Raw genomic sequence first — 20,960 nt, forward strand, 5'->3', positions numbered from 1 at the left:
CCACACACCCCGGGGCTGTTTTGGACCGACCCGATCGCCATGGAAACTGGGGCCTATTTGGTTGCCATGGAGACCGTCAGCCGAGTCTGGGGGGGGGGGTCTATCCTGTTGCCATGGAGACCAGGGCCTGCCCGGTCGCCGTGGAGACTGTCAGCCAGCTCTGGGGCCTACCCTGTCGCCATGGCAACCGCTACAGTGGTGGTGGTGGTGGGCCTACCCCGTTGCCACGGAGACCAGGACCTACCCCTCGTTGCCATGGACATGGGGGGGGGAGAAAGTGCCTGGTTGCCATGGCAACCGTCAACCGGCTCCGAGGCCTACCCCCATCCCCACCAACACCAGCAGGCCCCTACCGCCGTCCCCACGGCAACCACCACCCTGGAGACCGCGTGTGTGTGCGGGGGGGGGGGGAACTACCCTGTCGCCATGGCGACCTGCACCTACCCCCCCCAGTCGCCATGGCAACCGCCCCCCCCAACCAGGCCGGCGGGGCCTAGCCCGTTTCCACGGCTACCCGGAGCCTGCCGGCAGTGGGGAGGGGCCAAAATGGCGGCGGAGGGGGGGGGGATGGGGGAAGGGGGGGGATGGGGAAGGGGGGGGGCCGGGCCCCTCCCCCGCCTGAATGTCAGGGGCCGGGGGGGGGGCTATTTTTAGCCCCCGAAAAGGCCAGGGGTCGGCGGAAAGGTCGCGGTGGCCGGGGGGGGGGGGAGGCCCTAGATAAGGGGCGGCTCCGGGGGGCCGGGGGGCAGCGGGAGCCGGTGCTGCCCCACGGTGAGTCCGGGGGGGTCCCCGGTGTCCCCCCCCCCTCCCCATACCGAGGGGGGGGGGACCGGGGGACCCCCTCAGGGTGGGGGTGGGAGCTCCCCCCCCCATGTTAATACCCCCCCTTCCCGGGATCTGAAATACCCTTCTTTCACCCCAAATACCCCCCCCACACCCTAAATACCCCCCTGGCACCCCTATATCCCCCCAGCACCCCAAATACCCCCCCCGGAACCCCTAACCCCCCCCAGCACCCTAAATACCCCCCTGGGCTCCCCCCCAGCACCCTAAATACTCCCCTGGCACCCTAAATACCCCCCTGGGCACCTCTCCAGCACCCTAAATACCCCCCCGGGAGGCCCTATACCCCCCCGGCACCCTAAGTACCCCCCTGGGCACCCCGCTAGCACCCTAAATACCCCCCGGCACCCCTATACCCCCCCCAGCACCCTAAATATCCCCCAGGCACCTCCCCAGCACCCTAAATACCCTCCTGGGCTCCCCCTCAGCACCCTAAATACCCCCCTGGGCACCCCACCTGCACCCTAAATACCCCCCTGGACTCCCCTATATCCTCCCAGCACCCTAAATACCCCCTTGGCACCCCTATATCTTCCTGGACACCCCCCTACTAACCTAAATACCCCCCTGGCACCCCTATACCCTCCCGAGCACCCCAAATTACCCCCCACACACACCCCAAATACATCTCTGGGTGCCCCCCGGCACCCTTTACCCCCCCCCATGGGCACCCAAATACCCTCCAGGACCCCCCAAATACCCCTTGGGACCTCAGATCCCCCCCCCAGGACCCCCCACGACACCCCAAATACCCTCCTGACCCCCCCAACCCCCCCTGGGTACCCCAGTACCCCTCTGGGATCCCCTTGTCACCCCAAATACCCCCCCATGGACCTCAAATCCCTCCTGGAGCCCCCCCCCCAGCACCCCAAATACCCCCCAAATACCCCAGGGCAGCCCCTCAGTGCCCCAAATACCCCCTGGACAACCCCCCCCAGCACCCCAACTACCCCCCAGCATCCCAACTACCCCCCTGGCACCCCAAATACCCCCCTCAGATCCCAACTACCCCCCAGGACCTCCCAAACATCCCCTCGGAACCTCCTAAATACCCCCCCAGCACCCCAACTACCCCCCTGGCATCCCAAATATTCCCCCTAGGACCCCAAATATCCCCCCTAGGGCCCCAAATACCCCCCCAGAACCCCAAATACCCCCCTCAGATCCCAACTACCCCCCAGGACCTCCCAAATACCCCCCCCCAGGACCTCAACTACCCCCCGGGACCCCCAATACCCCCCCGGGATCCCCCAAATACCCCCCTCAGATCCCAACTACCCCCCAGGACCTCCCAAATACCCCCTTGGGACCCCAAATATCCCCCCAGGACCCCCCAAATCCCCCCCCGTCACCCCAAATCCCCCCCTTCTTGCCCTCCCCCCCCCCCGGCCCGGTGACTCAGCGCTCCGCGGCGCGGCCCCTTTAAGCGCCCCCCGCCCCCTCCCGCCGCTTCCGCCCGCGCGCTCTGACGTCACGGCCTCCCCCCTCCCCCCTCCGCGCCCCGCCCGCCCCGCGCGCGCTGCAGCCCCGGCGCGAGACCAGGTGGGGCCCGGGGGGGGGGCAGGTTTTTTGGGGCTAAAAAGGTGGAATTTGGGGTCGGGGGGGCAGGTTTGGGGCTGGAAAGGGGGATTTGGGGGTCTGGGTGGGGCAGGTTTGGGGCTGGAAGGGCGGATTTGGGGGCGGATTTGAGGCCTTGGGGGCAGATTTGGGGCGGAAAAAGCGGATTTGGAGTCCGGGTGGGGCAGATTTGGGGCGGGGGGGCAGATTTGGGGCTGGAAAGGGGGATTTTGGGGCTGGGGTGGGGCAGAAAAGGCGGATTTTGGGTCCGGGTGGGGCAGATTAGGGGCGGATTTGGGTCTGAAAAGGCAGATTTTGGGGGTTGGGGGGCAGATTTGGGGCTGGAAAGGCGGATTTTAGGGCTGGGAGGGGCAGATTAGGGGCGGGGGGGCGGGTTTGGGTCTGAAAAGGCAGATTTTGGGGGTTGGGGGGCAGATTTGGGGCTGGAAAGGCGGATTTGGGGTCTGGGTGGGGCGGATTTGGGGCTGGAAAGGCGGATTTGGGGGCTGGGGGGCAGATTTGGGGCTGGAAAGGTGGATTTGGGGGGCTGGGGGGCAGATTTGAGGCTGAAAAAGCAGATTTTGGGGGCTGGGGGGCAGGTTTGGGGCTGAAAAAGTAGATTTTGGGGCTGGAAAGGCAGATTTTGGGCCTGGGTGGGGCAGATTAGGGGCGGGGGGGCGGATTTGGGGCTGAAAAGTCAGATTTTGGGGGTTGGGGGGCAGATTTGGGGCTGGAAAGGCGGATTTTGGGGCTGGGAGGGGCAGATTAGGGGCGGGGGGCGGATTTGGGGCTGAAAAGGCAGATTTGGGGGCTGGGGCAGATTTTGGGGTTGAGGAGGGCAGATTTGGGGCTAAAACCGCAAGTTTGGGGCTGGAGGGCAGATGGGGGAGCCATGGGGGGGCAAATTTAGGGCTGGGGGGCAAATTTGGGGCTGGAAAGGCAGATTTGGGGGCGGGGGGGCAGATTTTGGGGCTGAAAAAGTAGATTTTGGGGCTGAAAAGCCAGATTTGGGGGCTAAGGGGCAGATTTTGGGGCTGGAAAAGCAGATTTAGGGGCTGGGGGGGAGATTTGGGGGCTAAGGGGCAGATTAGGGGTCTCTGGGGGGCAAATTTGGGGGCTGGGGGTAGATTTGGGGCTGAAAAGGCAGATTTTAGGGTTGGGGGGCAGATAGGGGACTCCGGGGGGGCAGATTTGGGGGCTGAAAAGGCAGATTTTGGGGCTGGAAAGGCAGATTTGGGGGCTGGGGGGGGGGAGGGGGCCCCGCCCGGACGCCTGGGTCCTTCCTGCTGCCCTTGAGACGCCCTTGGGGCTCCCTGCCCGGACGCCTGGGCCCCTCCCCGGACGCCTGGGCCCCTTCTTGCCCCCCCCCACCCTCCCCGGACGCCTGGGCCCCTCCCCGGACGCCTGGGCCCCTTCTTGCTCCCCCCCCCCCCCCCCCGACCCGGACGCCTGGGCCCCGCCCTTGCTCTCTGGCCCCGACCGCACCCGGCCCGGACGCCTGGGCCCCTTCTTGCCCCCCCCCCCCCCCCGGACGCCTGGGCCCCGCCCTGCCCGGGGCGACTTCCCCTACCCGGACGCCTGGGCCCCATTTCCCCTTCGGCGCCATCGCCCGGACGCCTGGGTCCGTCCCCTGTCCCCCCCCCTCCCCCCCGGACGCCTGGGCCCCTTGACCCCCCCCCACCCGGACGCCTGGGCCCCTTGACCCCCCCCCCAACCCGGACGCCTGGGCCCCTTGACCCCCCCCCCTTCCCCGGACGCCTGGGCCCCTTGACCCCCCCCAACCCAGACGCCTGGGCCCCTTGACCCCCCCCCCCACACACCCGGACGCCTGGGCCCCTTGACCCCCCCCAACCCAGACGCCTGGGCCCCTTGACCCCCCCCCCAACCCGGACGCCTGGGTCCCTTGACCCCCCCCCCCCCACCCCCCGGACGCCTGGGTCCCTTGACCCCCCCCCCACCCCCCGGACGCCTGGGTCCCTTGACCCCCCCCCCCCCACCCGGACGCCTGGGTCCCTTGACCCCCCCCCCAACCCGGACGCCTGGGCCCCTTGACCCCCCCCCCCCCCCGTTCCTGGACGCCTGGGCCCCGGAAGGACAGCGAATCCCCTGGATCCCGTTGCTTGGGGGGGGGGGTGGATGGATTCCCCGGACTCCTGGGCCCCTTTGGGGGGGGGGAGGGGGGTCTCCCGGACGCCGGGGCCCCCCGCTGAGACCCCCCGCCCCCCCGCAGCCGCCGCCATGCCGCACCCGTACCCGGCGCTGAGCCCCGAGCAGAAGAAGGAGCTCGCCGGCATCGCCCTGCGCATCGTCGCCCCCGGCAAGGGCATCCTCGCCGCCGACGAGTCCACCGGTGCGGGGCGCTGGGAGGCACTGGGAGGCACTGGGAGGCACTGGGAGGCACTGGGAGGCACTGGGAGGAGATCGGGGGGCGTTAGGTGACACTGGGAGGGGACTGGGAGGCACTGGGAGGGGATCGGGGGCGTTAGGTGACACTGGGAGGGGACTGGGAGGCACTGGGAGGGGATCGGGGGCGTTAGGTGACACTGGGAGGGGACTGGGAGGCACTGGGAGGGGATCGGGGGGCACTAGGTGACACTGGGGGGGGACTGGGAGGCACTGGGAGGGGATCGGGGGCGTTAGGTGACACTGGGAGGGGACTGGGAAGCACTGGGAGGGGATCGGGGGGCGTTAGGTGACACTGGGAGGGGACTGGGAGGCACTGGGAGGGGATCGGGGGGTGTTAGGTGACACTGGGAGGCACTGGGAGGAGACTGGGGGGCGCTGGGAGGCACTGGGAGGGGACTGGGAGGCACTGGGAGGGGATTGGGGGCACTAGGTGACACTGGGAGGGCACTGGGAGGGGATCAGGGGGCGTTAGGTGACACTGGGAGGGGACTGGGAGGCACTGGGAGGCACTGGGAGGCACTGGGAGGGGATCGGGGAGCATTAGGTGACACTGGGAGGGGACTGGGAGCACTGGGAGGGCACTGGGAGGGCACTGGGGGGCACTGGGAGGGATCAGGGGGCACTAGGTGACACTGGGAGGGCACTGGGAGGCACTGGGAGAAGACTGGGAGGGGACTGGGGGGCACTAGGTGACACTGGGAGGCACTATAAGCACTGGGAGGCACTGGGAGGAGACTGGGGGGCACTGGGAGGCACTGGGAGGGCACTGGGAGGGGATCGGGGGGCGCTAGATGACACTGGGAGGGCACTGGGAGGGGACTGGGAGCACTGGGAGGGCACTGGGAGGAGACTGGGGGGCACTGGGTGACACTGGGAGGGGACTGGGAGGGGACTGGGAGGCACTAGATGACTCTGGGAGGCACTGGGAGGGGATTGGGGGGCACTGGGAGGGGACTGGGAGGGCACTGGGAGCGCTGGGAGGGGATCAGGGGGTGCTAGGTGACACTGGGAGGGGACTGGGAGGCACTGGGAGGGGATTGGAAGTACTAGGTGATACTGGGAGGGGGACTGGGGGGCACTGGGAGGGGACTGGGAGCCCTGAGAGACACTGGGCAGTACTGGGAGGGGATCAGCGAGCACTGGGGGTCACTGGGCCGTACTGGGAGAGGATCAAGGGGGGTCCTGGGAGGGGACTGGGGGCACTGGGAGGCACTGGGAGGGGATCGAGGGGCACTGGGAAGCACTGGGGAGTACTGGGAGAGGGTCAAGGCGTCACTCGGACGGGATTGGGGACACTGGGGGCCGCTGGGAGGGGATCGGGGGACACTGGGAAGCACTGGGGGGCACTGGGCCGTACTGGGAGAGGATCGAGGGGACTGGGGGCACTGGGAGGCACTGGGAGGCCACCAGGTGCCACCAGGTGACACTGGGAGCCCCACCAACCCTGGCAGCACAGGTGCCACCAGGGTGCCCATGGGTGACCCCAGGTGCCGTTAGGTGACACTAGGTGGCCCCAGGTGACACTGGGGGTTACTGGGTGGCCCCAGGTGCCACCAGGTGACCCCAGGTGACACTGGGAGCACCACCAACCCTGGCACCATAGGTGCCACCAAGGTCCCCATGGGTGACCCCAGGAGCCATTAGATGCCACCGGGGCTCATTGGGTGACCCCAGGTGACACTGGGGGTTACTGGGTGGCCCCAGGTGACACCAGGTGACCCCAGGTGACACTGGGAGCACCACCAACCCTGACAGTAGTAGGCGCAATGGGAGCACGGGTGCCATCAGGGTGCCCATGGGTGACATCAGGTGCCATTAAGTGACAGTAGGTGGTCCCAGGTGACACGGGGGGGTTACTGGGTGGCCCCAGGTGACACCAGGTGGCCCTAGGTGACACTGGGAGCCCCACCAACCCTGGGAGCAGTAGGTGTGATGGGAGCGCGGGTGCCACCAAGGTCCCCATGGGTGACCCCAGGTGCCATTAGGTGACACTGGGTGGCTCTAGGTGACACTGGGGGTTACTGGGTGACCCCAGGTGACGCTGGGAGCCCCACCAACCCTGGGAGCACGGGTGCCACCAGGGTGCCCATGGGTGACCCCAGGTGCCATTAGGTGACACTAGGTGGCCCCAGGTGACACTGGGGGTTACTGGGTGGCCCCAGGTGACACCAGGTGGCCCTAGGTGACACTGGGAGCACCACCAACCCTGGCAGCACAGGTGCCACCAAGGTCCCCATGGGTGACCCCAGGAGCCATTAGATGCCACCGGGGGCTCATTGGGTGACCCCAGGTGACACTGGGGGTTACTGGGTGGCCCCAGGTGCCACCAGGTGACCCCAGGTGACACTGGGAGCACCACCAACCCTGACAGTAGTAGGCGCAATGGGAGCACAGGTGCCACCAGGGTGCCCATGGGTGACCCCAGGTGCCATTAGGTGACACTAGGTGGCCCCAGGTGACACCGGGGGTTACTGGGTGGCCCCAGGTGACCCCAGGTGGCCCCAGGTGACGGTGGGAGCCCCACCAATCCTGGGAGCACGGGTGCCACCAAGGTCCCCATGGGTGACCCCAGGAGCCATTAGATGACACCAGGGCTCATTGGGTGACCCCAGGGTGACCGCAGGGTGACACTGGGTGACCCCAGGTGCCACCAGGTGGCTCCAAGTGACACTGGGAGCCCCACCAACCCTGGCAGCACGGGTGCCACCAGGGTCCCCATGGGTGACCCCAGGTGCCATTAGATGCCACCAGGGCTCATTGGGTGACCCCAGGGTGACACTGGGGGTTACTGGGTGACACCAGGGGTTACCGGGTGACCCCGGGGTGACACTGGGTGACCCCAGGCTGACACTAGGCGACCCCAACTACCCTTGGGAGCCCCCAGGTAGCACCAAGAACCCTACAAACACCGACCACCAAGGGGGTGTAGATGCCACCAAGGGGGTGCAGACGCCACCGGGGTGGGTGCAGACGGCCCCGGGGGTGGGTGGCGCCACCGAGGGTGACGGTGACGGCGCGGGCGTCCCCGGCGCAGGCAGCATCGCCAAGCGGCTGAGCTCGGTGGGGGCGGAGAACACGGAGGAGAACCGCCGCTGGTACCGGCAGCTGCTCTTCACCGCCGACCAGCGCGTCGACCCCTGCATCGGCGGCGTCATCCTCTTCCACGAGACCCTCTACCAGAAGGCCGACGACGGGCGCCCCTTCCCCGCCGTCATCCGCGCCAAGGGCGGCCTCGTCGGCATCAAGGTGGGGAGGGGACGCGCGGGGACAGCGGGGGACAGCGGGGGACGCGGAGGTGGTTACGGGATGTGGAGATGTTGGGGGACATGGAGGTGTTGTGGGACGCGGAGACGTTACGGGACGTGGAGATGGCGTAGGACACGGAGATGTAGAGAGGACACGGGGATGCTGAGGGACACAGAGGCGTTGAGGGGACATGGGGACGTTGAGGGGACACGGAGATGTTGAGGGGACGTTGAGGGGACACGGAAATGTTGAGGGGACACGGAGACGTTGAGGGAACACAGGAACATCAAGAAAACGTGGAGATTTTGAGATGTTGGGAGACGTGGAGGTGTTGTGGGACGCGGAGATGTTAGGGGACGTGGAGACGCAGAGAGGACATGGGGACGCTGGGGGACACAGAGACGTTGAGGGGACATTGGGGCACACGAAGACGTTGAGGGGACACAGGAACGTCGGGAAGACGCGAAGATTTTGAGATGTTGGCGGACGTGGAGGTGTTGTGGGACACGGAGATGTTACGGGACGTGGAGATGATGTGGGACGCGGAGATGTTGGGGGATGCGGAGATGTTGGGCGACTTGGAGACGCAGAGAGGACATGGGGACGCTGGGGGACACGGAGGCGTTGAGGGGACCCAGGAATGTCAAGAAGACATGGAGATTTTGAGATGTTGGCGGACGTGGAGGTGTTGTGGGACGCGGAGATGTTAGGGGATGTGCAGATGGTGCAGGACTAGGAGACGCAGAGGGACATGGGGACGCTGGGGGACACGGAGATGTTGAGGGGACATTGGGGCACATGGAGATGTTGAGGGAACGCAGGAACGTCAAGAAGACGTGGAGATTTTGAGGTGTTGGGGGACGTGGAGGTGTTGTGGGACATGGAGATGTTACGGGACGTGGAGATGGTGTGGGATGTGGAGATGTTAGGGGATGTGGAGGTGTTGCGGGACGTGGAGACGCAGAGAGGACATGGGACGTGAAGGACGTTGGGGGATGTTGAGGGGATGTTGGGGGACGTGGAGATGTTGAGGGGACACAGGAACGTTGGGAAGATGTGGAGATGTTGAGGGGATGTTGGTATGAAGATGTGGGACACAGACGTGGAAGGTGGAGACACAGAGGACGTGGGGATGTTGGACATGGAGACGTTGAGGGGACATTGGGGGACATGGAGGTGTTGAGCGGACATAGGAATGTTGGGAAGACGTGGAGACGTTGGGGAGATGCTGGGGGACGAGATACAGAGAGGACATAGGGACGTTGGGGGACATGGAGACATGGGGACGTGGAGATGTTGGGGGGACATAGGAACATTGGGAGGACGCGGAGATGTTGGGGAACATGGTGATGGGGGACATGGAGACACAGAGAGGACATAGTGACATTGGGGGACGCAGATGTTGAGGGGACATAAGAACGTCGGACATGGAGACGTTGGAGATGTGGAGACGTTGAGGGGACACAAATGTCGGGAAGATGTGGAGATGTTGAGGGAAATTGGGGGCAGGAAGATGTTGGGGGACATGGAGATGTTAGGGGACGCAGAGATGTTGTGGGACACACGCGTTACGGGACGTGGAGACGCCGAGAGGACATGGGGATGTTGGACATGGAGACGTTGAGGGTGCACAGGGACATCAGGAGCACGGAGGCGTTGAGTGACCACAGGGATGTTTGGGCACATGAGACGGGACATCGAGGGGATGCTGGGGGACGTGGGGACGTTGAGGGGACGCGGGGACGCTAGGTGACATAGAGACGTTGGGATACGGATGTTGGGGAGACCCGAAGACACCGAGAGAACGTTGAAGGACACGAAGTTACGGAGGGAGCACAGGAACGTTGGGGGACGTGGAGACGTTGAGGGGACGCGGGGACGTTGGGGAGACGTGGAATCATGGAGGGGACGTTGGGGGACGTGGGGATGTCGAGGGGACGCAGGGACGTTGGGGGACATGGAGATGCGAAGACCATGGAGGAACATCCGATGCGGAGACGTTGAGAAGACACAGGGCCGTTGGGGGGACGTGGAGATGTTGAGGGGACGTTGACATGGAGACATGGAGGTGACATTGGGGGATATAGAGGGGACACGAGAAGAGCGACATCGAGGGGACGCGGGGACGTTGGGGACACGGGAGTATTGAGGGGACACAAGGACGGGGAGGGGGGACCTGGAGACGTTGAGGAGATGCAGGGACACGGGGGACATTGGGGGGGGACATGGGGACGTTGAGGGACACGGGGACATCGGGGGGGGATGTTGGGGGACAGGTGGACGTTGGGGGGGGACGTTGGGGACATTAGGGCACCCGGGTGGCCACGGGGCCAGGCCAGCTCCCGGTGACAGTGTCCTGTCCCCCCCCCAGGTGGACAAGGGGGTTGTCCCCCTGGCTGGCACCAATGGTGAGACCACCACCCAAGGTGAGTGACCGTCCCCGATGTCATCTCCGTGTCCCCAAGGCTGGCCCCACGTCCCCTATGCCATCCCCGTGTCCCTAGGGTTGTCCCCAAGGCCGTCCCCAACATCATGTCCATGGCTCTCCCTGCGTGGTCCCCACCGGCGTCCCCGAGGTTGTCCCCGTGTCCCCAAGGCCGTCCTCATGTGCTATGTCCATGTCCCCAAGGCCATCCCCAATGTCCCCAAGATCTTCTCCATGACTTTCCCTGCGTGTTCCCCGCTGCTGTCCCCACCCGTGTCCCCAAGACTGTCCCCAAGATCATGTCCATGGCTCTCCCTGCGTGTTCCCCAATGCTGTCCCCATGTCCCATGTGCTATGTCCACGTCCCCAAGACTGTCCCCATGTCCCCAAGGTCATCTCTGTGTCCTCAAGTTCATCTTCATTACTCTCCCTGCGTGTTCCTCGCTGCTGTCCCCACCCGTGTCCCCAAGGCTGTCCCTGTGTCCCATATGCCATCCCCGTGTCCCATATGCCACCTCTGTGTCCCCAAGGCTGTCCCCGTGTCCCATATGCCACCTCCGTGTCCCCAAGACTGTCTTCACATCCCATATGCCGTCCCCGTGTCCCCAAGGCTGTCCCCGTGTCCCCAAGGCTGTCCCCACGTCCCATATGCCACCTCCACGTCCCCAAGGCTGTCCCCGTGTCCCCAAGGCTGTCCCCACGTCCCATATGCCACCTCCACATCCCCAAGGCTGTCCCCACGTCCCATATGCCACCTCCGTGTTCCCAAGGCTGTCCCCGTGTCCCCAAGGCTGTCCCCACGTCCCATATGCCATCCCTATGTCCCATATGCCGTCCCCACGTCCCCAAGGCCGTCACCATGTCCCATATGCCATCCCCGTGTCCCCAAGGCCGTCCCCGTGTCCCCAAGACTGTCCCCACGTCCCATATGCCATCCCCATGTCCCTAAGGCTGTCCCCGTGTCCCCAAGGCTGTCCCCACGTCTCATGCCATCTCCACGTCCCCAAGGCTCTCCCCGTGTCCCCAAGGCTGTCCCCACGTCCCATATGCCACCTCCGTGTCCCCAAGGCTGTCCCCGTGTCCCCAAGACTGTCCCCACGTCCCATATGCCATCCCCATGTCCCTAAGGCTGTCCCCGTGTCCCCAAGGCTGTCCCCACGTCTCATGCCACCTCCACGTCCCCAAGGCTCTCCCCGTGTCCCCAAGACTGTCCTCACGTCCCATATGCCATCCCCGTGTCCCCAAGGCTGTCCCCGTGTCCCCAAGACTGTCCTCACGTCCCATATGCCGTCCCCGTGTCCCCAAGGCTGTCCCCACGTCCCGTATGCCACCTCCACGTCCCCAAGGCTGTCCCCACGTCTTATGCCACCTCCACGTTCTCAAGGCCGTTGCTGTGTCCCCAAAACTGTCCCCACATCCCATATGCCGTCCCCGTGTCCCCAAGGCCATCCCCATGTCCCCAAGACTGTCCCCACGTCCCATATGCCGTCCCCGTGTCCCCAAGGCCATCCCCACCTCCCTAACGCCACCTGCGTCCCCGCGGCTCTCCCGGCGCGTTCTCCTCCGCCGTCCTCGCGTCCCCGTCCCCCACGGTGTCCCCCGCGGTGTCCCCCGCGGTGTCCCCAGGCCTGGACGGGCTGATGGAGCGCTGCGCCCAGTACAAGAAGGACGGCGCCGACTTCGCCAAGTGGCGCTGCGTCCTCAAGATCTCGGAGCACACGCCGTCGCGCCTCGCCGTCCTGGAGAACGCCAACGTCCTCGCCCGCTACGCCAGCATCTGCCAGCAGGTCCCTCCCCGCGTCACCTCCCGGCGGCGGCGTGTCACCTCCCGGCGGCGTCGTGTCACCTCCCCGCGGCGTCGCGGCGTCTCCCCGTGGCACCTTTCCGCATCGGCGCGGCCCGACGGCGCCGGCCCCATCTCACAGCTTGGCCTCGGCTCTTCCCGTGGTCTTTATGGTGGCCCCGTGTCACCTGGTGTCACCCCGGGGTGTCTGGGCACCTCCTGGTTGTGCCGCGGTGTTGGGTCGTGGTCTTTATGGTGTCCCCATGTCACCTGGTGTCACCCCGGGGTGGTTGGGGACCTGCTGGTTGTGCCGCGGTGCTGGGTCGTGGTCTTTATGGTGGCCCTGTGTCACCTGCTGTCACATTGGGGTGGTTGGGGACCTGCTGGTTGTTCCGCGGTGCTGGGTCGTGGTCTTTATGGTGTCCCCGTGTCACCTGCTGTCACATTGGGGTGGTTGGGGACCTCCTGGTTGTTCCGCGGTGCTGGGTCGTGGTCTTTATGGTGTCCCCGTGTCACCTGGTGTCACCTCGGGGTGGTTGGGGACCTGCTGGTTGTGCCGCGGTGTTGGGTCGTGGTCTTTATGGTGGCCCCGTGTCACCTGGTGTCACCCCGGGGTGGTTGGGGACCTCCTGGCTGTGCCGTGGTGCTGGGTCGTGGTCTTTATGGTGTCCCCGTGTCACCTGCTGTCACCTCGGGGTGGTTGGGGACCTCCTGGCTGTGCCGTGGTGGTGGGTCGTGGTCTTTATGGTGTCCCCGTGTCACCTGGTGTCACCTCGGGGTGGTTGTGGACCTCCTGGCTGTGCCGCGGTGCTGGCACGTGTCCCTAAAGCGTCCCCAACGCTCTCCTTGTCCCCGCAGAACGGCATCGTCCCCATCGTGGAGCCCGAGATCCTCCCCGACGGCGACCACGACCTCAAGCGCTGCCAGTACGTCACCGAGAAGGTGGGTGTCCCCGCCGGCGTCCCCGAGGGCGTCGCCGTCCCCAGCGTGTCCCCAACGCGTCCCCGCCGTGTCCCCAGGTGCTGGCGGCCGTCTACAAGGCGCTGAGCGACCACCACGTCTACCTGGAGGGGACCTTGCTCAAGCCCAACATGGTGACGGCGGGTCACGCCTGCCCCAAGAAGTACAGCCCCGAGGAGATCGCCATGGCCACCGTCACCGCCCTGCGGCGCACCGTGCCACCCGCCGTCCCCGGTGAGCCGCGGTGGCCCCGGCGTGGCCCGCGGTCGTCCCCGTGGTCTTGTCCTCGCGTTGTCCTCGCGACCGTGTCTCCCATCTCCCGGGGTTGTGTCCTCCTTGCTGTCCTCGTGGCCGTGTCCTCGTGCCGTTCGTGTCCCCAGGGCCGTGTCCTCCTTGCTGTCCCCATGGTCACGTCTCCGTCCCCATCCCCGTGGCCATGTCCCTGTGACGTTCGTGTCCCCATGGTTGTGTCCTTGTCCCTGTGGCCATGTCCCCGGGGCCATGTCCTCCTTGCTGTCCCCATGGTCACGTCTCCGTCCCCACGGCTGTGTCCCCATCCCGTCCCCATCCCCATGGCCGTGTCCCCGTGCCATTCGTGTCCCCATGGTTGTGTCCCTGTCCCCATGGCCATGTCCTCCCTGCTTTCCCCATGGTCACGTCTCCGTCCCCACGGCTGTGTCCCCATCCTGTCCCCATCCCCATGGCCGTGTCCCTGTGCCATTTGTGTCCCCATGGTTGTGTCCCTGTCCCCGGGGCCATGTCCTCCCTGCTGTCCCCATGGTCACGTCTCTGTCCCCATGGCTGTGTCCCCATCCCGTCCCCATCCCTGTGGCTGTGTCCCCGTGCCATTCGTGTCCCCATGGTTGTGTCCCTGTCCCCACGGCCATGTCCTCCTTGCTGTCCCCATGGTCACGTCTCCGTCCCCATCCCCGTGGCCATGTCCCTGTGACATTCGTGTCCCCATGGCTGTGTCCTTTTCCCCATGGCCACGTCCCTGGGACCATGTCCTCCCTGCTGTCCCCATGGTCACGTCTCCGTCCCCATGGCTGTGTCCCCATCCCGTCCCCATCCCTGTGGCCGTGTCCCCGTGCCATTTGTGTCCCCATAGTTGTGTCCTTGTCCCCAGGGCCATGTCCTCCCTGCTGTCCCCATGATCATGTCTATGTCCCCATGGCTGTGTTCCCATCCTGTCCCCATCCCCGTGGCTGTGTCCCCGTGCCATTCGTGTCCCCATGGTTGTGTCCTTGTCCCCATGGCCATGTCCTCCCTGCTGTCCCCATGGTCACGTCTCCGTCCCCACGGCTGTGTCCCCATCCTGTCCCCATCCCCGTGGCTGTGTCCCTGTGCCATTCGTGTCCCCATGGTTGTGTCCCTGTCCCCATGGCCATGTCTCCATGCCATCCCTGTGGCCACGTCCCCGTGGTCGTGTCCCCATTCCCATGTCCCCACGGCCGCGTCCCCCCGTCCCCCCGCGTCCGACGCCGGCGTCCCCGCGCAGGCATCACGTCCCTGTCCCCGTGGTCGTGTCCCCATCCCCATGTCCCCATGGCTGCGTCCCCACGCTGGCGTCCATGTCCCCGGCCCCGCGTCCGATGCCGACGTCCCCGCGCAGGCATCACGTCCCTGTCCCCATCCCCGCGTCCCCATGGCTGCGTCCCCACGCTTGCGTCCCCGTCCCTGCGGCCCCGCGTCCGACGCCGGTGTCCCTGCGCAGGCATCACGTCCCTGTCCCCGTGGTTGTGTCCCCATCCCCGTGTCCCCATGGCCGCGTCCCCCACGCTGACATCCCTGTCCCCGTGTCCCCGTCCCCGTGTCCCCACACTCGTATCTCTGTCCCCATCCCCGTGATCGTGTCCCCGTCCCTGTGTCCCCATCCCTGCGTCCCCACACTCGTATCTCTGTCCCCATCCCCGTGATCGTGACCATGTCCCCATGGCCGTGTCCCCATGGCTGCATCCCCCCGCTCGCATCCCCATCCTTGTCCCCATGGCTGCGTCCCCACGCTGGCGTCCCCATCCCCACGTCCGACGCCAGCGTCCCTGCGCAGGCATCCGTGTCCCCATGGCCGCGTCCCCACGGCCGCGTCCCCACGCTGGTGTCCCCGCGTCTGACGCTGGCATCCCTGCGCAGGCATCCCTGTCCTTCTCCAAGTGGTCGTGTCCCCATCCCCGTGTCCCCGTGGCCGCGTCCCCATGGCCACGTCCCCACGCTCGCATCCCCGTCCCTGTGGTCGTGTCCCCATCCCCGTGTCCCCAAGGCCATGTCCCCACGCTCGCATCCCTGTCCCCATCCCTGTGTCCCCATCCCTGTGTCCCCATCCCCGTGTCCCCGTGGCCACGTCCCCATGGCTTTGTCCCCACGCTCGCGTCCCCGTCCCCGCGTCCCCGTCCCCGCGTCCGACGCCGGCGTCCCCGCGCAGGCATCACGTCCCTGTCCCCGTGGTGGTGTCCCCATGGCCACGTCCCCATGGCTGCTTCCCCACGCTCACGTCCCCGTCCCTGTCCCCGTGGTCATGTCCCCATCCCCATGACCCTGTGGCTGCGTCCCTGCGCAGGCATCCCTGTCCCTGTCCCCGTGGCCGTGTCCCCATCCCCGCGCCCCCATGGCCACGTCCCCACGGCCGTGTCCCCACACTGGTGTCCCCGTCCCCACGGCCTCACATCCAACGCCGGCATCCCCACGTAGGCATCCCTGTCCCTCTCCCCGTGGTCGTGTCCCCATCCCCATGTCCCCATGGCTGCGTCCCCGTGGCTGCGTCCCCACGCTCGCATCCCTGTCCCCGTGGTCGTGTCCCCATCCCCATGTCCCCGTGGCCGCGTCCCCATCCCCGCGTCCCCATGGCTGCGTCCCCACGCTCACGTCCCCGTCCCCACGTCCCCGTCCCCACGCTGGCGTCCCCGCGTCTGATGCCGGCGTCCCCGCGCAGGCATCACATCCCTGTCCCCATGGCCGCGTCCCCAAGGCCGCGTCCCCACGCTCGCGTCCCCGTCCCCGTGGTCGTGTCCCCATCCCCGTGTCCCCATGGCTTTGTCCCCACGCTCGCGTCCCTGTCCCCGTGGTCATGTCCCCATCCCCGCGTCCCCACGCTGGCGTCCCCGTCCCCCCGCGTCCGACGCCGGCGTCCCCGCGCAGGCATCCCTGTCCTTCTCCCCGTGGTCGTGTCCCCATTCCCGCGTCCCCACGCTCGCGTCCCCGTCCCCGCGTCCCCGCGTGCCCGCGTCCGACGCCGGCGTCCCCGCGCAGGCATCACGTTCCTGTCGGGGGGCCAGAGCGAGGAGGAGGCGTCGCTGAACCTCAACGCCATCAACCGGTGCCCGCTGGCGCGGCCCTGGGCCCTCACCTTCTCGTACGGGCGGGCGCTGCAGGCCTCGGCCCTGCGCGCCTGGGCCGGCAAGCGCGACAACACCAAGGCCGCCCAGGAGGAGTACGTCAAGCGCGCCCTGGTACGTGGGGACGCGCGGGGGGACGCACGGGTCCCGGTGGGACACCGAGACACGGGGATGTAGGTCATGGTAGGACACGAAGACGTGGGGATGTGGATCTTGGTAGGACATGGGGGCATGAGGATGTGGGTCCTGGTAGGGCATGGGGACGTGCATCTTGGTAGGACACGAAGACATGGGGATGGGGGTCCTGGTAGGACATGGGGACGTGGATCTTGGTAGGACACGAAGACACGGGGACGTGGATCTTGGTAGGACATGAAGACATGGGGATGTAGGTTCTGGTAGGACACGAAGACATGGGGATATAGGTCATGGTAGGACGTGAAGACATGGGGACGTGGATCTTGGTAGGACACGAAGACATGGGGATGTGGGTTCTGGTAGGACGTGAAGATGTGGGGATGTGGATCTTGGTAGGACATGGAGACATGGGGATGTGGATCTTGGTAGGACACGGAGATGTGGGGATGTGGATCTTGGTAGGACGTGAAGACATGGGGATGTGGATCTTGGTAGGACGCGAAGACATGGGGATATGGGTCCTGGTAGGACGCGAAGACACGGGGATGTGGATCTTGGTAGGACGTGAAGACACGGGGATGTGGATCTTGGTAGGACACGAAGACATGGGGATGTGGATTTTGGTAGGACGCGAAGATGTGGGGATGTGGATCTTGGTAGGACGTGAAGACATGGGGATGTGGATCTTGGTAGGACGTGAAGACATGGGGATGTGGATCTTGGTAGGACGCGAAGACACGGGGATATGGGTCCTGGTAGGACGCGAAGACATGGGGATGTGGATCTTGGTAGGACGTGAAGACATGGGGATGTGGGTCCTGGTAGGACGTGAAGATGTGGGGATGTGGATCTTGGTAGGACACGGAGATGTGGGGATGTAGGTTCTGGTAGGACATGAAGACGTGGGGACATGGATCTTGGTAGGACACAGGGATGTGGGTCCTGGTAGGACACGAAGACATGGGGATGTGGGTCCTGGTGGGACATGGGGGCATGGGGATATAGGTCATGGTAGGACATGAAGACGTGCGGATATGGGTCCCAGTGGGACATGGGGATGTGGGTCCTGGTGGGACATGAAGACACGGGGACGTGGATCTTGGTAGGACATGAAGACATGGGGATGTAGGTGCTGGTAGGACACGGAGATGTGGGCATGTGGGTCCTGGTAGGACATGGAGACATGGGGACGTGGATCTTGGTGGGACACGGAGACATAGGGATGTGGGTCCTGGTGGGACACAAAGACATGGGGATGTGGATCTTGGTAGGACACGAAGACATGGGGATATAGGTCATGGTAGGATGTGAAGACACGGGGACGTGGATCTTGGTAGGACACGAAGACATGGGGATGTGGGTCCTGGTAGGACACGGAGATGTGGGGATGTGGGTCCTGGTGGGACACAAAGACGTGGGGATGTGGGTCCTGGTGGGACACAAAGACGTGGGGATGTGGGTCTTGGTAGGACACGAAGACACAGGGATGTAGGTTCTGGTAGGACACGAAGACACGGGGATATAGGTCATGGTAGGGCGTGAAGACATGGGGACGTGGATCTTGGTAGGACATGAAGACATGGGGATGCGGGTCCTGGTGGGACACGGAGACATGGGGATGTAGGTCATGGTAGGACGTGAAAATGTGGGGACCTGGATCTTGGTAGGACACGGGGACATGGATCTTGGTAGGACACGGAGACGTGGGGATGTGGGTCCTGGTAGGACACGGAGACGTGGGGATGTGGATCTTGGTAGGACACGAAGACGTGGGGATGTGGGTCCTGGTAGGACACAGAGACACGGGGATATAGGTCATGGTAGGACATGAAGGCGTGGGGATGTGGGTCCTGGTAGGACATGAAGACATGGGGATGTAGGTCATGGTAGGACACAAAGACATGGGAATGTAGGTTCTGGTAGGACACGAAGACATGGGGATGTGGGTCCTGGTAGGACACAGAGACACAGGGACGTGGGTCTTGGTAGGACACGAAGATGTGGGGAAGTGGGTCCTGGTGGGACACGGGGACGTGGGTCCTGGTAGGACGAGAAGATGTGGGGACGTGGGTTCTGGTAGGACATGAAGACACAGGGACGTGGATCTTGGTAGAACACAGGGACATGGATCTTGATAGGACATGGAGACATGGGGATGTGGGTCCTGGTGGGACACAGAGACACGGGGATGTGGGTCCTGGTGGGACATGGGGACACAGGAACATGGAGCTTGGTAGGACGCGGGGACGTGGATCTTGGTAGGACACGAAGACGTGGGGATATAGGTCCTGGTAGGACATGAAGACGTGGGGATGTGGGTCCTGGTGGGACATGGGGACGCGGGTCTTGGTAGGACACGAAGACATGGGGATGTGGGTCCTGGTGGGACACGGAGACACAGGGACGTGGATCTTGGTAGGACGTGAAGACATGGGGATGTGGGTCCTGGTAGGACACAGAGACACAGGGATGTGAGTCCTGGTAGGACGTGAAGACATGGGGATGTGGGTCCTGGTAGGACATGAAAACGCAGGGATGTGGGTCTTGGTGGGACATGGGGACGTGGATCTTGGTAGGACACGGAGACATGGGGATGTAGGTTCTGGTAGGACATGAAGACATGGGGATGTGGGTCCTGGTGGGACATGGGGACGTGGGGACATGGATCTTGGTAGGACACAGGGACGTGGATTTTGGTAGGACACGAGGACGTGGGGATGTGGGTCCTGGTGGGACATGGGGACATGGGTCTTGGTAGGACATGAAGACGTGGGGATGTGGGTCCTGGTAGGACACGGAGACGTGGGGATGTGGGTTCTGGTAGGACGTGAAGATGTGGGGATGTGGGTCCTGGTGGGACGTGGGGGCATGGGGATGTAGGTCCTGGTAGGACACGGGGACGTGGGGACATGTGTCTTGGGATGACATGAGGACACAGTGATGGTGGGTCCTGGTAGGACACAGCGACATGGGGATGTAGGTCCTGGTGGAACATGGATACAGGGGGGATGTGGGTCCTGGTGGGACACGTGGACGTGGAGATGTGGCTCCTGGTGGGACGTGTGGACAAGGGGTTGTAGGACCTGGTGGGACGTGGGGATGTGGGTCCTGGTGGGACACGTGGACATGGAGATGTGGGTCCTGGTGGGACACGTGGACATGGGGACATGCGTCCTGGTGGGACACGTGGATGTGGGGATGTGGCTCCTGGTGGGACACGTGGACACGGAGCCACAGGGGTGTGTGTGTGTGTTTGGGGGGGGGGAGAACACGCGTCAGGGCGGCGTGACCACCCGTGTCACATGTGTCACCCGCGTCCCCATCCCCCGCAGGCCAACTCGCTGGCGTGTCAGGGCAAGTACACCCCCAGCGGGCAGGCGGGGGCAGCTGCCAGCGAGTCCCTCTTCATCTCCAACCACGCCTACTGAGGGGCCCCGGCGTCCGGGACACGCGCCGGGACACGTCGCGACACGCCAGGACACGTCACGACATGTCACGACGTGCCGGCGCCCCTCCCCCCGCTCCCCTGTCACCTCCCCGACTCGGGGCAATAAACGGGAACTGCCTCTGCAGCCGCTGCTTTGGGGGCCCAGGCGTCCGGGGAGGGTGGGGAGGGGCCCAGGTGTCCGGGAAGGGACCCAGGTGTCTGGGAAGGGCCCAGGTGTCCAGGGAGGGGCCCAGGTGTCCGGGGAGGGACCCAGGCATCGGGGAGGGGCCCAGGTGTCCGGGAAGGGGCCCAGGAGTCCGGGGAAGGGGCCCAGGCGTCCGGGAGGGACCCAGGAGTCCGGGGAGGGACTCAAGCATCCGGGAGGGGCCCAGGCGTCCGGGGAAGGGCCCAGGAGTCCGGGAGGGACCCAGGAGTCCGGGGAGGGGCCCAGGTGTCCGGGAAGGACCCAGGTGTCCAGGAGGGGCCCAGGAGTCTAGAAGGGGCCCAGGCGTCCGGGGGGGACTCAGGCATCCAGGGAAGGGACGCTGGTGTCCGGGGAGGGGCCCAGGAGTCCGGGGAGGGACCCAAGCATCTGGGGAGGGGCCCAGGAGTCCAGGGGGACCCAGGCATCTAGGAGGGGCCCAGGTGTCCGGGAGGGACCCGGGTGTCCGTGAGGGGCCCAGGCGTCCGGGGAGGGGCCCGGGCATCCAGGAGGGACCCAGGAGTCTGGGATGGGCTCAAGCGTCCGGGAAGGGGCCCAGGAGTCCGGGGAGGGGCTCAGGCATCTGGGAGGGGCCCAGGAGTCCGGGGAGGGACCCAAGTGTCTGGGAGGGGCCCAGGAGTCCA

At 65.5% G+C, this 20,960-nt stretch overlaps 1 protein-coding gene across 1 annotated transcript; it reads left to right on the top strand.

Annotated features, from left to right (window-relative positions):
• Positions 1-2,333: 2,333 nt before the first annotated feature.
• Positions 2,334-20,259, top strand: ALDOA (aldolase, fructose-bisphosphate A). The gene is made up of 9 exons (XM_067314895.1): positions 2,334-2,385; positions 4,631-4,750; positions 7,841-8,052; positions 10,424-10,478; positions 12,104-12,264; positions 13,119-13,202; positions 13,280-13,454; positions 16,464-16,663; positions 20,020-20,259. Exons 2-9 carry the CDS (start codon positions 4,639-4,641, stop codon positions 20,113-20,115), a joined length of 1,095 nt encoding a protein of 364 aa, XP_067170996.1. The 5' UTR covers positions 2,334-2,385; positions 4,631-4,638; the 3' UTR covers positions 20,116-20,259.
• Positions 20,260-20,960: the final 701 nt, after the last annotated feature.

This window comes from Apteryx mantelli, chromosome 38, assembly GCF_036417845.1.
Source record: "Apteryx mantelli isolate bAptMan1 chromosome 38, bAptMan1.hap1, whole genome shotgun sequence".
Classification (NCBI taxonomy): domain Eukaryota; kingdom Metazoa; phylum Chordata; class Aves; order Apterygiformes; family Apterygidae; genus Apteryx; species Apteryx mantelli.

Bases quoted from the DNA above. Each gene is read 5' to 3' on its own strand.
- ALDOA (XM_067314895.1), top strand. From the start codon at position 4,639: ATGCCGCACCCGTACCCGGCGCTGAGCCCCGAGCAGAAGAAGGAGCTC. The intron at 12,265-13,118 runs GTCCCTCCCCGC...TTGTCCCCGCAG, and splicing joins ACGCCAGCATCTGCCAGCAG to AACGGCATCGTCCCCATCGT. The intron at 13,455-16,463 runs GTGAGCCGCGGT...GTCCCCGCGCAG, and splicing joins CGTGCCACCCGCCGTCCCCG to GCATCACGTTCCTGTCGGGG.